The 16,948-nt window shown below is 39.4% G+C and overlaps 1 protein-coding gene across 1 annotated transcript; it reads left to right on the top strand.

Moving 5' to 3' along the window:
- The first annotated feature begins 6,088 nt into the window (after nt 1-6,088).
- rfk (riboflavin kinase) lies at nt 6,089-12,957 on the top strand. The gene is made up of 4 exons (XM_050051353.1): nt 6,089-6,653; nt 8,414-8,565; nt 10,056-10,158; nt 10,405-12,957. The coding sequence occupies exons 1-4, from the start codon at nt 6,572-6,574 to the stop codon at nt 10,575-10,577; spliced, it is 510 nt and encodes a 169-aa protein (XP_049907310.1). The 5' UTR covers nt 6,089-6,571; the 3' UTR covers nt 10,578-12,957.
- Nucleotides 12,958-16,948: the final 3,991 nt, after the last annotated feature.

Raw genomic sequence — 16,948 nt, 5'->3', positions numbered from 1 at the left:
TATTATCTTTAAATGAGCCGTTTATATAGACATACAAAGTGGGTCCTCTTTTATGGAGTCTGCCATGTTTTTTGTTTGTTTTTTTACTTACTAGATGATTTACAATTAAAAAATTATCATTAAATAGCAAAAGTGCAGACAAGAGGTGCAAAGATAAAAAGATTATTTAAAATGATTTAAAACTGAGTTTAAAAGTAAGATTGTAGTCATTACAGGGTGGAGTAGGCAGTGTGAAAAAGGAATGTTTTTATCTTTGACTTAAAGTGGTCATAGTCGAGGCTTGTCTAACATCATCTGGGAGGTTATTCCAGGTTTGTGCTGCATGATAACAAAACGCTGCTTTGCCATGTTTTGTTTTGACTCTTGGGACGGTCAGTAGGCCTACCCCAGATGTCCTCAGGGTCCTCGAAGGTTCATGTGTCACAAGCATGTCAGAGATATAGTATGTGGGCGCTGAGCCACAGAGTGATTTATACACAAGCAGCAAGATTTTGAAATCAATTCTCTGAGTGACAGGTGACCAGTGTAGAGAACTCCAGTAATGTCATATTTCCTGGTTTTTGTAAGGACTCTAGCAGCAGCATTCTGAACAAGCTGAAATTGCATGTTTTAAAAGTCTTACAAACAGACCATTGTAGTAATCTAATCTACTGGAAATAATGGTGTGAGTAAGCCTTTAAAGGTCATGCTTTGATATTGCTCCTCTCACTCTAGCAATGTTTTTAAATGGTAGCAGGCAGATGACATTACAGATTTGATGTGGCTGTGGAAATTTAAATCTGAGTCCAGGATAACACCAAAGTTTCTTGTGTGGCTCTTAGTTATAAGAGAGAGGGATTCGAGGTGAGAGCTGACACTCTGTCTTTCTTTCTGTTGTCCAAAGACAATTATGTCGGTCTTATCTCTGTTGAGTTGGAGAAAAATTTGACACATCCAATCATTGATTTTCTCAATACAGTGACACAGGCATTCTACAGGTCCATAATCACCTGGTGAAAGTGATATGTTAATTTGCATGTCATCTGCATAAACATAGTAGGCTATGTTATTATTTTGTATGATTTGGCCTAATGGAAGCATACAGAGATTAAACAAGAGGGGTCCCAAGATGGATCCCTGTGGGACCCCAAATGTCACGGCCATCTGCTCTGACTTACAGTTACCAATCGAAACAAAGTACTTCCTGTCATGAAGATATGACTTGAACCATTTCAGGACAGTTCCAGACAGTCCGACTCAGTTTTCTAGTCTTTGTAACAAAATGGTCCACTGTGTCAAAAGCAGCACTTCAATCCAACTGCACTGAAATAGAGACTTTGCCTGAGCCTGTGTTCCGGCGATTACGAGTGCAGTCTCAGTGCAGTGATGGGCGGAAAACCTGACTGAAAGTTATGAAAGCAATTGTTCAGCTTCAAAAAGTTAAGTTACTGAGTAGACAACTTTTTAAATAACTTTACTATAAAATAGTAAGTTTGAAATAGGCCGCTAGTTGTTCAGTACAGTGGCATCAAGACTGCTCTTCTTTAGGAGGTTTGATGACTGCAGTTTTCAAAGCATCAACTTAAGAGTCAGTTGTTTTACCAGGCTGCTCAGCACAGTTTTAAGGAAGCTAGTGGGTAAAACATCAAGGCAGCAAGTGGAAGAACTGAGGCTGGAGACAGTTTCTTTCAGTGTTTTGTCATTGACGGACTTAAATTCTGTCATACCTAACAAGTTACTTTGGGAAGACTGCAGTGAGGGAACTTTATTCTCTGGCATTCAGGAGTTAATCGCACATCTGATGTCTTTAACTTTATTATTTAAGGCTCCAAACTCATTACATTTGCTGGTAGAAACTAGTTGTGGAGATACTGGAAGGGTTGGTTAAACTGTCTGCAGTAGCAAATAACATGCATGAGTTGTTACTGTTTTTGTTGATGATCTCAGAGAAAAATGATTGCCTTGCACTTCACAAGGTCAGATTATAAATGCGAAATTTTCTTTCTGGATTTCAAAATGAATGTGGAGCTTTGATTTTAGTTCTGCTTTTCTGGACCCTTACAGAATGAGTGTTTCTCCATGTTGCCTTTTGCTTATTACTGATCTATTCCACCTTAACTTAAGAGGAGCAATAGCATCAATGACATTTGCAATTTTAGAAGTGCAGGAGTTCTACAGATCATCAACATGATTTGAAATTGTGGCAGATTCAAATTTAATAGCTTCCGTAAAAAGTGTTGTGGTGTTCTCATTAAAGTATCTTTTTTTAAACATTTGCTGATCCATATGGCAATATGGGGAGTTACTGACAGATCAAAAAATACACAGAGATGATCTGATAGAGTAACATCAAGCCCAGTAACATTCGAAATGTCAACACCTTTAGTTAAGACAAGATTTAGCGTGTGCCCTGTATTATGGGTCGGCTCTGTCACACGTTGAGAATGATCAAATGTGTCAAGTGTGGCAGAAAGTCCTGTGGCATTTTTCTCACAGACATTATCCATGTGTACATTTGAATCACCTGTAATAACTACACAGTCAAATTCAGTGCAAATAATTGAAAGCATCTCAGTAAAATAATGAAGAAAATCTGGAGAGTATTTACATGGTCTGCAAATCACTATATATATGATACATGGGGATAACTTCATTTCCATTTTAAATGACACATATTCAAGATGAGAACACACCAAATGATAGTTTCTTACAAAGAAATCTATCTCTGACACCACATCCTTTATTGTTCTGTCGTGCTTCAAACTCAAATCTAAATCATCACCTGTTGGTCTGAGCCGTCCCCTGCCATGGCTCTGTGTAAATGTCAGTATAGGAAATATAGGAAAAAGCAGACGATTGCAACCCAGAGATCTCAAAAGTTATCCTTGCAATGATTTAGTTGTGTTAGGAAACCTCACTAAATGTGTAGGAGTTTGTGACAAGAAGGAAAAATAGGAAAAATAAAAGCAAAGCAGAGAGCAAACAAGAGGAGCGTCTGCACTGTGGCAAAGCAGGAAGCTACTGAATGCTACTCTCCAATGTGATTATAAGAGGCCTAATGCACAAGTTATGTTGACTGAATAATTCAAGAAAACATTTGCATAAAATTAGTATCAGACAACTACCTAAAATACTTGTCAGAACTATTGTGTGATCGTTATCTGCATGGTCTGACATCATGCGTGGTAAATCTGACTTTTTTCATGCCAGTAACAGGCTGAGATTTTTATCTTCATTTCTCTGTAACTTGCCAGTTGAATGCTTGTTAAACCAGTTTTACCCCCTTTGGTGTTTCGACAGTTGTAGAGTTTAATCTTCCCATAATGTGCTGATGTTGAATTCAGCGTCAGAAAAGTAATGTTGGCTAATGATTTAATAAACATGGGGTGGCCGTTCTTAAAGTAAGCAGTGAGGTGACAGTTTACAGATGATTTATTGAATGCCTATGATGAGTGTATATGCTGCATATTGGTGATGCCATACATTGTAGCCTACACAGGGAAACACACTTTCATTTATATGTCTGGTGTGGCTGTTCAGGGCTTGCTGTATGCTTTTGTATACTGCTTTAGATATAAAAGAGCAGAAAATATGCAGGAACACAGTCACTCACAATGAGTTCAAAAGGCTGAGGTGTGCCAACACTTTATCATGCCATGGTCATGTTTGTCTGCATAAATATACACGTCAGGCAGTGACTGATAAGGGCCTTTATGTGTGAGTGTACAGTAACTAAGGAAGAGACCAGCATAATTGCTGCCCAGGCAAATATGACCAAAGGTTGCACACGTTATATTTCAGGACCCATTTCCATTATTTGGACCTGCACTTGTATAGCACCTTTCTAGTCATCTGACCACTCAAAGCGCTATTTACACAAAGAGTCACATTTACACACACATTGGTGGCTGAGGCTAACATACAAGATGCCACCTGCTACTCAGTTTTAAAACACTCACACACTGGTGGAACAGTCATCAGGAGCAAATTGGGGTTCAGTATCTTGCTCAAGGATACTTTGACATGGAAACTGGAGGAGCCAAGACTGAACAGCTGATCTTCCAGTTCGTGGATGACCTGCTCTACCTCTGAGCCACAGCTGCTCACCTGCTGAGCCACTTGTAATCATATCATATGAAAATAAAAATGTGAAATGTAATTCTGCCATTAAGTTTTATCAACATTTTAACTGTGCTTCATACTCTGTATGAAGTCAAACAAGGTACTGAGAGACGATCTCATAAAGCAGGATTATGAAGTCAGTTGGACGACGGAGAAATCAGTCATGTACCCAAAGTGGGCTCATGATGCTCCAGCCCTGCCTAAATCATCTGATAAAGTAAAATAATTTCATGGCATTCAATCCACTTATTTAGGCTACCCATTTATTGCTGCTCTCCTGTTGATGCATTGAAACAGATTGAATAACAAAGGCAAAATATGGTAAAAATTGGAATACTTATTCAGATTCATATTTGCATGTTTGAGGATCTCTGTATTTCTTTTTTCTGTGTCCTTAAGATTTTTTTTATTTTATTTTTTTCAGGCTGAAATAATGTAAAGCTTTCAAATCTGATAATAAATATGATCTAATAGATATTGTTAAAACCTTAGTTTAAATTAGCCTGCGTTTAGGAAGGATTTTCAGCATTCTGATCAACTCATTTATATCACAGCTGGGTCAGACTAGTTAAAAGGGTACATCCAAGGTCCAGAGGGTTCAATTGGGCACACATTTACAGTGAGGACCCATTAAAAACAATGCAGCCTAGGCCTAAATTAGACGGTATGTCTGGGCCATAGGTTGGATGCTTGGGAAAGCATAGTCCTTATGTCGCCCTCTTGTGGCTGCAAACGCCAAAAAGAAGCAACTAACAAACGGGTGGGCTATCATCAAGTTGAAAACAATGGGTGACTACAATTAGGCAAATTATACACTTCCACCGACACAGAAAAACTACAAAAATTCAGGAATTTAGGCTATTTGATGGCAGTTAAATCGTATTAATTTTAATTTGCTGATTTGTGAAACATCATGTGTAACATCTCTTTACAACTGACACTTGAAATGATGAAGGCGCTTGCAAACGACAAGGCCTCCAAAATGTCAACCATAGTTTGGTTTTTAAATTTAAATTCTACTAGGCACTGCGGAAAGAGCACCTGTCAATGTATGCAAAATGCTTAGTAGTAATGATATGTAAGGATAGTACACTTAGCTTGTTGTAGAACATGCTTTGCGTTTTCATCGCCCAAAGGCTACACTTTAGCGTCTAAAATATGCGTCACATTTCCCCTAGACAACCTGTGTCTCTGGAATCACATGCGGCTCTTTGGCCCCTCTCCAGTGACTCCCTGTGGCTTTGACCAAAATATAAAATAAAATAAATAGAATAAAATAAGATTAAATGAAATGAAATAAAATAAATAAATGATTAAAATAAAATAATAAATAAATCAAATAGAAATGACTAACGGCTATTTTATTGAACATATTTTTTTTAAATTTCTCAATGTTGTAGACCTGAAGAAATTCTTACATTCTCCATTGTAAAAATGTGGAGCTTGTCCTCCGAATTAAAATAAATAAATAAAAAAAAAATTCAACAACTAAAATGTGAGTAATAAATCTACTGCCTGTACCTTTTCCTCAAAAATTTGCCATACCACGATAGTGGTGGCTAGTCTTGAGTCTTCCTAGCTGGTTAGCTATGGATACCAAATCCAAAAAGTAAAAATCACAGGATAAAATAGAGAATTCAGAAGTGCATGGACAGATTTGTTTGCTTTCACTTCCAGCTCTGCAAAGTGAAAGTACTAAATAATCATAAATAGGCCCCTAATGCCCCACAGGGTAGCCACCTTTTGGTAAAAACATATTATTAAATGCAATTTAGAATTAATAGACTGTTTTACCTTTAATATAAGGTTCGAATATGTTTTGCGGCTCCACACAGATTTTTTTAATTATTATTTTTAGTCAAAAAATGGTTCCTTTGAAAGTAAAGGTGGCTGACCCCTGCCCTAGATGGGTCCATGAATGCCTCATTCCCAATCGCTCTTTTTTCCTACAACACGTGAACGCTACATGAGACTCCCGGCCCGCTTTGGTCACGCGGTCAATGACATCAGGAGAAGCGTTACGGAGGCAGATGTGTCCAACACATGTAACTACAGGGCTTCATTTCATCGTCATGCTGTAAGTGGACCCAAGTGGAACCGGAACTGTCATCTTCCGAGTACTGTACAACCAAAACCTTTGGATAAACCCGGTCTGGGATCAGGGTCCTTCTGTTGAAGCTAACAACAGCTAGCTTAGCTAGCATAGCTGTGAACTTTTACCATCGCTGCTCAGTGAGTGACGTTCAACTTTATCCAACTCGACCAAGCTAACCAGGCAGGTGAACCTATAGCTAAATACAAGGACGGACTCTGGAGTCTACAAGGGTGATATTTTAGTTGTGCTAACTGTCAGAGAGTTGCCAGGCAGCAGTGCTGGCTGAGTAGTCAGACCGACTTCCTTCCTTGTGTCGTTCGAGGTCATTCTGTAGCCTCCATCTGAGGTAGCCAGCTGTTGTTAAGAGAGCTAGTCATGAAGAGCCTTCCGTATTTCTGCCGGGGAGAGGTCATCCGAGGCTTCGGGAGAGGAAGCAAAGAACTGGGAATACCTACAGGTAAGCTAAACATCTACCTTTAATCCGAGCTTTTGAGGGGCTAACATGTAAGATAGTTTACGCAGATAGCGTAAGGTCAGTCGGAATCTGTACGGAGTAACCAGAGAGGGAACTAGTGTACTGGTAGATAATTAACATGGTCAGTGTGAGGTGATGACATGAGTGTCCTCCAGACTCTCTCTGATGATTCATCAGATACCTGAACTGATCATTCATACTCCTTGGCGTTCAGTTACCGGTTTCAATGAACTGAGCTGATGACGACATCGTTTTACGCAACCAGCGCGCATCGGTTTTTTTGACTGCGGTAAATGTGAGTTAAGTAACGAAACTCGGCAGATGTTGAAAGCCCCGGTATTTACCCAAATCACCGCTATTATGTAACTGTGGATGCTTCCAGAAATGTAACGTCATATCTCAGTCCAAATGAACGAACGAAAAAATGTTATAAAAATCGTAAAATAAAAAGTCAAATCAGATCTATTAAAAAGGCAAACCTGTACCTTGTTGTGATTAATGTAATATTGTCGCTATATTATTTATATAATATCTATACATACCATTTACTCTCAGAAAGGACATACAGTAGCTAATGACAGCATATGTGTGCATGTGTTTAATCATTTCAAATTTGGCTCACAATGTTTTTGATGGTGAATCAGACTTAAAGGTCCAGTGTGTAGGATTAAGGGGCATCTATTGGCAGATATGATAGTACATAATATCCATAACTATCCATACATCCATCAATGTTCATCTGCTTATCCAGGGCCAGGCCAAGCAAAGTACCCCAGATGCCCCTCTCCCCTGCAATGTATAACCATCATGCTTTTATTAATTTATAATCACCTGAAAATAAGAATCATTGAGTTTTTGTTAACTTAAAATGACCTGTTACATCGAGCTACATATGGAGCAGGTCCTCTTCCGACCCCCAGGAACGCTGCTCAGCCTTGCTTTCAATTCTTTCCAGTTACCGTTTGTGGGACTGAAGTGACAAAACACCCCGCGGCCCAAGCATCATAAAAAACACATTTGTAAAACTGTTGCTAGGACACCTTGAACTGCAAACAAGATCAGTTATGACTCCATTTTTTATGAATTTTTGATCTATCGAGGGTTAACATTTGTAAAACTTATCTTGAGCCTTGAAATATGACAATGTTAAGTGTAGGAAAGGAGCTAGATCCCGTGAGTGGGGTCAGCGGTAGAAACACTACCTCGCACATCCAGTGGGCTGCATGTCATGGAAGTAAACCAGGAAGCTAGAAACTTTTTAGGCATATGTGCTAGGTGAGCAACCCCGTTGGAATGAATAGGTGCCATCTTGTCATCTGGTATCTAATTAGTATTATACATCTATGGCATAATGGTGAAATATTCCCACCTTGAACAGGTAGTTTAAAAAGGACTATTGAATATAAAGAATATGTAAATACATCATTAAACAAACAGTAGTAGCTTTTAAGACAGAGTCATGTGCCTAACCATGCAGAGCTTCTAAACAGTGAAGACATATGCCGAAAGTACCCAGTGTTCTCAGGTACTGTAATGAAAAACATTTATGGGACAAATGTCTAACCTTGGTTATCTTAACAACTAGTTAAAAAGTTTCTCTAAATAGAGTTCTCTGCTTTAAGATGACACTGAGCAAGACACTTTCTGTATTTTAGGATGAGCAGCTCTCTAGCTGAGCTTACGTGCTAACTTATCTCTGTCCTTATTCTGACTTTTTCTCCCCTTCTCTCCCCCATTTCCAGCCAACTTTCCTGACTCAGTGGTGGACAATCTTCCAGCAGACATCGGCACAGGGATCTACTATGGCTGGGCCTGTGTCGGTAATGGCGATGTCTACAAGATGGTGATGAGCATTGGCTGGAACCCTTACTACAAAAATACCAAGAAGTCCATGGTCAGTACAAGGAAAGCAGCATTCACTGCAAACTGCATGGTGTTGTAGTCAGAAAGATGGCGTGCACATTGCAAATCTAATTATAAGATGTGAAGTAGTCTTTGACAAATCAGGGTTGAAAGGCAGAGATGGTTTAGTCACAAGGCCATGGTTCAAATTTGGAATCAGATTTCCTGCAGCGGGAAAAAAAAAAATTGAATTAAGAAAAATGACTTTTTATTAAAATAAAATAAATACCCTTTTTGTTGAAAATGTTTCAAGAGACTAGTGGCTATATTCTGCACTGTAGACACATTTCTTTAGGCAACACCCCGAGCTGTTCAGTCAAGTGAGAGCGCCTGCTGTTGCCTGATATCAGGCAGTATTGTCAACTCATTGCACTCCGTTTTCATCTTCAGTCTGACAGAGTCCACACTAACTGATTTCCGTGGGGGAGGGTGATTTGATTCTCCCTTACCTACAACTAGTGACCAATGTATCCACCTGAATCTAACATCAACATCGTTGAAAGAGTGGAGAAGAGCAAAGTAAATCAAACTTCGATGTCAGGCAATATTGAGAAGCCATGTCGATCAGGAACAGCCGCAGTAGCAGCGTCTGTCTTGTCTGTAGCACTCACCATTGTCATTACTCCTCATTGGTTCTGGAGCACTGCTTGACAACAGCTTGACAAAAGCATAAGTCCCAGTCGTGCTGCTTGTTGGTTAAATGAGTCCCCTCCGCAGAGCTCATTGGTTGTTTCTTATCTCAACCTGCTTCATGTCACGATGCCAGACAAATCAGTCAACTTGAACTCAATGGGGTGGGATTCCAAGGTCTGGACCCACGCAGCACTTGTTGTGAATGAAGTCATGAAATTTGTTTCAAAGTGTTTTAGTCCCGTTTGTATACTTTGTACACACGCCATAGACAACAGTTTTTCGTCATTTACTGCCATGTTCACAGTGACTTGTAGAGTTCTGTCTCTGTCTGCTTGTGTGAACCAGGGGTGTAAATCTGAACTTTGATCATGATACGATACTAAATTGATTCTTTGGATGATGATATGATATTAGCTGATATCACAAATTCTGCCTTGATACCATTTGGATTTGAGTCAATTCAGGGGCCTGTGATTGATATCAGACGGTACTGGTAAATACTCTTAGTGTCTTTTTTTTTTTTTTTTTTTTTGCTGCTTGCCATTATCTGCCTGGCGTTAGGCTGCTAGCACTGAATGTTCAGGAAGGAGGTGTGCCTGGATGGAAATGGTGATACATTCTTGCTGTGGGAATTTTAAACTAAAGGTGTATCTTTAAGGTGACCATATGCATCAGTATCTGTATTGGATTACTTGGATAACTCCAAGTCAATGTATCATGTAGCCCGAGTGTGAACCTAGCATAAAACATTCTGGTTTGATAACACAATATTAAAATGCAGTACATTACATTTGACAGTTGTTGTACTCTTTAAAAATGTATTCATATATTGTTTTTTTGTTGTTGTAGGAGACTCATGTGATTCACACATTCAAAGAGGACTTTTATGGGGAGGTTCTCAGTGTTGTCATGGTGGGCTACATCCGTCCAGAGAGAAGCTACAACTCACTTGGTAGGACACCTTTCTCTGTCTTTATCTCTCCCTCTTTCACACACTCACACATACTCATACACACACTCTTTCTCTCACACAAACACACACAAGTTCAATTTGTGTATGCCTGCAGTCAAAGGCATAACATGATCCATACCTCCAGATTTGATCTTGCTATTTTTCTTCTTAAGCCACCACGATTCCCTCCCTGTACCTCTCTGTCTCTCCTCGTCTTTATCTCTCCCTCATTTCTGTTCCTAACAGAAGCGCTCATCGCAGCCATAAACAACGACATTGAGGAGGCCAAGGTCAAGCTGGAGCTCCCAGAGCATCTCAAACTGAAAGATGACAACTTCTTCACCAGCGTTCCCAGCTCGTTGTCAGCACTGCCCCCCACCACTGCATCCACATCACAGACTATTATGAATGGTCACTGACAGCTGGCTGTGACTGTTGCACTTTGTGCACAAACACGCACGCACACACACACCAGAAAAACACAAAGGTTTCCATATACACACGGGTGTATGCACGCATTAAAATGCACAGCCTCATACTGAGATCTCCTAGCTGTCGTCATGGTTGCAGATGGACGCCATCGTAAACATCTTTTTTATAGTACTTCTCTTTTACTTCCTCAGTGTGTCTGTATTTGAAGAACTGTTTAACTTCCTGTATGAGTTTGTTGCAGATAGCCAGTCACGTCATAGATGTTTATTTGTATATATCCAAACCATATTGCCTCATTTTACATCATAACTGTGTGTGAATCTCTTTGGTCCCGCTGTGCATTTGGAATCTTTTATGTGAGAAGGAACTTAAAAATACAGATTTTAGGATGAAGGTGGCCACTAAATACAAGCAATTCTGTAATAATCTGTATATAATCGAAGACACAAATGAACCGCAAACTCAACTCCGTGAACACTACCTAGCCAACGTTGAAAAACAGGATACCTATCATGTACTGTTCTGTTGATGTTTGTTTCTGTGTGTTAGAGACAGAAGTCTGGGCATTATTATCTCTAACGAAAACACTGGCCGCACTGTCGGATGGCTTAATGCAACAAATTGTCTAAACGCAAGGCATCTGTGGGAGGATGGGGAGATTAAATCATGAAATGATATAAATTTAATGGTATTAAAGTATCTTTGCTTTCTCTTATTTTCCTCTTGAGAAAACATCTTTCCAGTGTGACACAAGCCCTCTACTGTTTATCACTGCCCTGAAAAATTATCCCGTTACATCTGACGAAAGATTGGATTTAGGGTTTTTGATGCATTATGCAGAATAAAATCTCACAGGGATTATTTGATAACCATCAGAATGGTCATGTATTTGATAAAATGTGCAGAAAAACATGTTGTAAGGAGCGGATTTTAAAATAATGTCAGCATATGTGCTCTCTGGATTTGATTGGTACTCTTTTGACACCAAATGTACTCCCATTATGAGCCTGTTGGCCGATAAAGCAAGCACGTTCTTATGCACGTTGTTTTCACTGCAGCTTGCCTGATGTTCAGATTTACAGCACACTAGTCTGTGTGGGTTTGTCACAGATAGTAAAACATTGATAGGTGATATGAGATGAAGTGTAAGGTCCACAGATCCTGTTTCCTGCTCTGATATTTACAAAGGGCAAGTCTTTACAGTGTATAGAGTCAAATTTATACCATAAATACGGTAAAGGATGATCATGCCGAAAATCCTAATACACACAATATTCTTGATCTCATCTAAATATATTAGTTTCTTTTTGTTTTGTTTCATGAGGTCTTTTTTTAGCAAATGTATTCAAAAACTGTTAGCTCTTTACTTTTTAGGTCTGTGTGTGTGTGTGTGTGTGTGTGTGCCTGCACCTGTTTAGCTTTTACAACGAAAATGACTTGCAGGTAAAAGTGTAAAGCTCTTTCACCCTATGTAAATAATTTAAATGAATGAGACATATGAGTATAGCTATGTGATTTTGGGGTTTTTAAGTTTGTGTTGTGTTTTAGTTTATTAAAGTGTTACTTAGGGAGTAAAAGATACGACTGCAATTTAATGAATGTTGACATTTCTCATGCAACAGTAGCTTTGTTCATCTTAAGAAGAGCTTTGCTGTTTTTCCAGGTACCTGTTTATTCTCAGTCTGGTAGTTTTTGTGTTTTTCCTTTAAACCTTTTTTTTTTTTTTTTTTTTTTTTTTTTTTACTGGGAGAGAAATGACTGAAAGAATCAATACAGGAAGCAGTACTTCACTGTAATCATGTCGACACATTCACTGCTGTGTTAAGATTTTATTTCATGTCAAATGCTACATTATTGGTTCATCCTCTAAAGCACTTAATGTACAGAAGGAATCTCACTGTAACCTTGAATTGTGATGTGCTGCTTCTTTAGACCTGTCAAAGATTTTAAAGGTCCAGTGTGAAGGAGTTAGGGGCACAGAGTCCACCATGTTGTTCTACAGTAGCCTAGAATGGACAAACCAAACACTGGCTCTGGGTAGAGCCGTTTTATTGGCATGCTTTCACATCAGCCACAACAGCTCTCCTACACACATTGGAGAAGTGTCCGTTCTGCAACCTCACCACTAGATGCCATTAAATCCTATACACTGGACCTTTAAGAGGAATGTTTTCATAACCCTGACACATTTGACCCCTGCTGCAGAAAGGTCAAATGTTTTCCAGGCTCATTTGTTACATTTATTTATCTTAGTTTACACAGGGACCAGGGTTACTGCATGTAGATTTAACAGTTCAGCACCTCTTTTACGTTTTCATTCTTGCGTTATGTGTAATTTAATCAAATAAAGAGTTTTATAAAATTCATTTTATTTCATTTATTGGTCATTTTTTATTATTTCACATATGGGTAAGCTGTGATGGAAATACCGCTGATTAAAAATCCAAAAAGTGTAGAAAACAGGATAAAATATTAGAGGATATTCACATGGCTGGCCTTTTTTGATTTCTTAAAGCCAAGGGGTCTTTTTGGGACTCTGACATCATTAGCTAACACCCGCGTGAATGTGATTTTTGTACTAATATCAGTGTCACAAATTATGCAGATACAAATATTAATGGGGCAACGCCTGTGAGCTAGTCCAGGCAGCCAAAAATTTCCCAGCTCCCCCTCTGCTTTACTGCTACTGTCATGCCTCAGTGTTGCTTCTTACTCTTTCAGCCCCACTTAACTAACCAACCCACCTATAATTTTTTATAGCATAGAAAATTCTAACAACAGGACAAAGTATTATTTGACCACTGAATGCCTGTTACTTTTAACAAACTTTTCATGCTGTTGTCTCGGCCAGGACTCCCTCGTCAAAAAAGATTAGGAATCTCTGTGGGAATATTACTAAAATAGAGATTAAATAAAATAAAATGAAAGATTTCAGGACTGAAATTCTCACTTGTTTTTTTCCGTTTGAACTACTGTGTTTTAAAATATTAAAACGTCAGGAGGTGAGGTGTGTGCATGTGTGTGTGTGTGTATGGAGAAGAGGGGGCAGAGGGAGAGAGGGAGATGCTGGTAGAGAGATAGAGTGTGTTATTAGTCACTGTTTATGCCACTTATTATGCTTCTGTGCATTGATAGCTCTTTTTTTATGCAGTTTCTGTTTTATGTTGAGGAGGGCCATGTATATATGTGTGTGTGTGTGTGTGTGTGTGTGTGTGTGTGTGTGTGTGTGTGTGTGTGTGTGTGTGTGTATGGAGAAGAGGGGGCAGAGGGAGAGAGGGAGATGCTGGTAGAGAGATAGAGTGTGTTATTAGTCACTGTTTATGCCACTTATGCTTCTGTGCATTGATAGCTCTTTTTTTATGCAGTTTCTGTTTTATGTTGAGGAGGGCCATGTATATATGTGTGTGTGTGTGTGTGTGTGTGTGTGTGTGTGTGTGTGTGTACACGCTAAAAAAAGTGGATTGGTTGCTCGCTGCTGAAAATGTGGCCTATCGACATTTTCTGGTTAAAGAATAAGGCCCAGTTAAATTTGTTAGCCCTGCTGTCGGGTATATTTGTAATTAAAAGTCAAACAGCCACATTGGGTGTGAGAATGTGTAGATAGGTGTCAGAGCAGGAACAAAAACTGCAGCCTGAAGCATTTTACCTGATAAAGCTCCGGAGGGGAAAGCCAAAGTCAGAGTCAAGCACACGTGTGAAGGAGGTGCAGTGGCAGATGTCCCTGAGCCAATGTTGTGTCTAGTATGAGATAAGACACTGGACTCAACCTGCTGTGCTGTGCTGGGGATTCAACGTCAAGTATAGTGACGTTACAGGAGCTTGATGTATCATGAAACTAATTTAATATAACAGTGCTTAAGCGGCTAGGTAACTAGGACAACTTAGAATCTGAAAAACTGTACCTTGGTGGTAAGTGTATCTCTAAAGGGTTGTCATTTTTAATTAGCGTGAGGATACAGAATACTAAGTAGAAAACAGCAATAAAAATGTGATGTTATAGTAACTCCTTGTGACACAGATAAGGAACCAGTTAAGACCACACTTGAATAGGTCAACATAGACTCAAAAATGATTTGTACTCATTTAAAAGTAGTATACACGAGCATCCTCTTACAGCAAGAGGGTTCCCGGTTTGAATCTGGGGTGGGGGGTTCAAGCCCCAGGGTGGGGAAGCCCTTCTGTGTCAGCGTGGGTTTTCTCCAGCTTCCTCCCACAGTCCAAAGGTTAATTGGAGACTTTAAATTGGCTGTAGGTGTGAATGAGAGCGTTAATGGTTGTCTGTCTCTTTCGGTTGGCCCTGCGATAGTCTGGTGACCTGTCCAGGGTGTAGGATAAGCAGTTACCGAAAATAAATGAATAAGCATATTCAGCTTTTGTAACCCAGTCACCAGAATAAATGTTGGCATTGTAGGCTACCTTTCTGCAAACCATGGAAATGTTACGTTTGTATGTTATATTTAGTAGCAGATACGTTGAAATTTTATGTTTCAAAAACACTGTGGTTACAGTGTGGTTATGTTTAGGCACTAAAACCACTTGGTTATGGTTTGGAAAAGGTCATGTTTTAGCTTATAATACCCACTTCAGTCAGGAAAACTTTAGTCAAAGAAAACTTTATTTCCATTTGCAGTATTATATTTGGCTGTACGGCTCTGTTCTGGGGCCTCTCTGCTTTTCCTCGGGCCTACGTGGAAAGCTTAAGCCAGAGAGAGCAGCAGCAAAGACTCCCCGGGAACAGAACAGAGCAGCATCAATGACAAACAGAAATGACATTGATAAGTCAGACACAGCATGAAAAGGAGGAGCTGGGGTGGAGGCAGATTGCAAAGTGGCCTGCAGAGGAAGCAGCAACAGTAGGCAGGCCAGAGCAGTTTGAATAGGGCTCCCTGAGTGAGATTTGCCAATTGGTTGCATAGAAAGGAATCATGTGATCTATCAGCTGACTCCCTTCCATCGATCAGCTGCTCCATCAGTTGATTGGGCTGTTTGAGATCAGCTGATGTAGCTGGGATGTGAGCTGAGCTTGACAAAGTGTCCTGCCTGATCTAACGCCATGCACAATTTTTGGTGCCACAATCTCCGCTGGAAACACAGCGATTTCTCCTCTTCTTTTTTTAAATTGCTTTCCGTGGCACTATCTCTGGTGTAACAGCTATGTCACATTAAAAAACAACCACAGTGTGTGACACTATCCCAGCAGAAAACACACCGATGTTGGTAAAAAAACAACAGCTTTTTGTGGCCTGATATGCCTGGTAGAAAAACAGTTACAGGGTGTTAAAACACACCTACGTTTGGTAGCTAAATAGCTGCTGGAGTGCAGGAATGTCTTGTTAGAAACACCCGGTTTTGTTGTTTGTTTGGGTTGAACAGTAGTCTGCAGCATGGCAGGCTTCTCGCCTAGATGTCACGTAGGATTCAATCCCATCCACCTTAAACAAACAAGTAAGCTCATATTCTACATCTCATTAGAAACACTGATATGGTACATAGGGAATGTGACCAGGGTTTCCAGAAATGTACAATGAAACTAGTAGGCAACAGCACTCTCACGTTTAACAAAATGACAGATGCGTTTCGGCCTAAGCCTTCTTCAGTGTATCAAACGGAGGCAGAGACACTGAATACTATTTATATATATAGGTAAAGTTCTAGCACCAATCACAGTGCAAGGTGTAATGAGAGGCAATAGAAACCATATGTGTAGCAGCTGCAGCCAATGACAGGCTGACACAAGATAATTGCCAAGACTGATGCACAAGACTCAATACATGCAAACAGAGACATTCAAATACATTGAAACATATAAGAACATCAAAATTATTCAGCTTCAGACTAGCTGAATGAGAAACATGTTAGACAATAAGAAGGGGAGAATTAAGGTGACAGAAAAGAGACTGAAAAGAGTCTCTGTAAAATTGTCTTTCATGTAAGGATGAGATTTCCTGTTGTCTTTTTTGACCATTAGACTACTTTAGGATATATTGTCCCTTTTTATGAGGACTTCTTTTTTAATACATTTATATTCCGTGTCTTCATACATTTCACAGAGGTTCCACTAATCCTTTAAGCCCCTGTATTCCCCTTTTGAATGTAAACGTCTCCCTCTTTTTCAGAGACTTTTATTCACCTTAATTAATTAGTTTACTGTTCCCTCCACTATTAAGGCTACTCAGTATTATACAGTTGATTAGTAGAGACCTATAATCATTTTTAAATCTTTTCTAACTCTATATTTTTAGTATTGATATTGGTGTAGATTCTTTGTAATAGGTTCAGACTATTTTTCTGGGGTTCTTCTAGTCCCTAGTAGAAGTATATCCAGTGACTTAAAAGCCTCTTTTCAGTCTCTTTTCTG

The sequence above is a fragment of the Epinephelus moara genome, chromosome 8 (assembly GCF_006386435.1).
Source record: "Epinephelus moara isolate mb chromosome 8, YSFRI_EMoa_1.0, whole genome shotgun sequence".
Classification (NCBI taxonomy): domain Eukaryota; kingdom Metazoa; phylum Chordata; class Actinopteri; order Perciformes; family Serranidae; genus Epinephelus; species Epinephelus moara.
The sequence above is the reverse complement of the archived record's forward strand: the minus strand, read 5'-3'. Positions and strand labels throughout refer to the sequence as shown.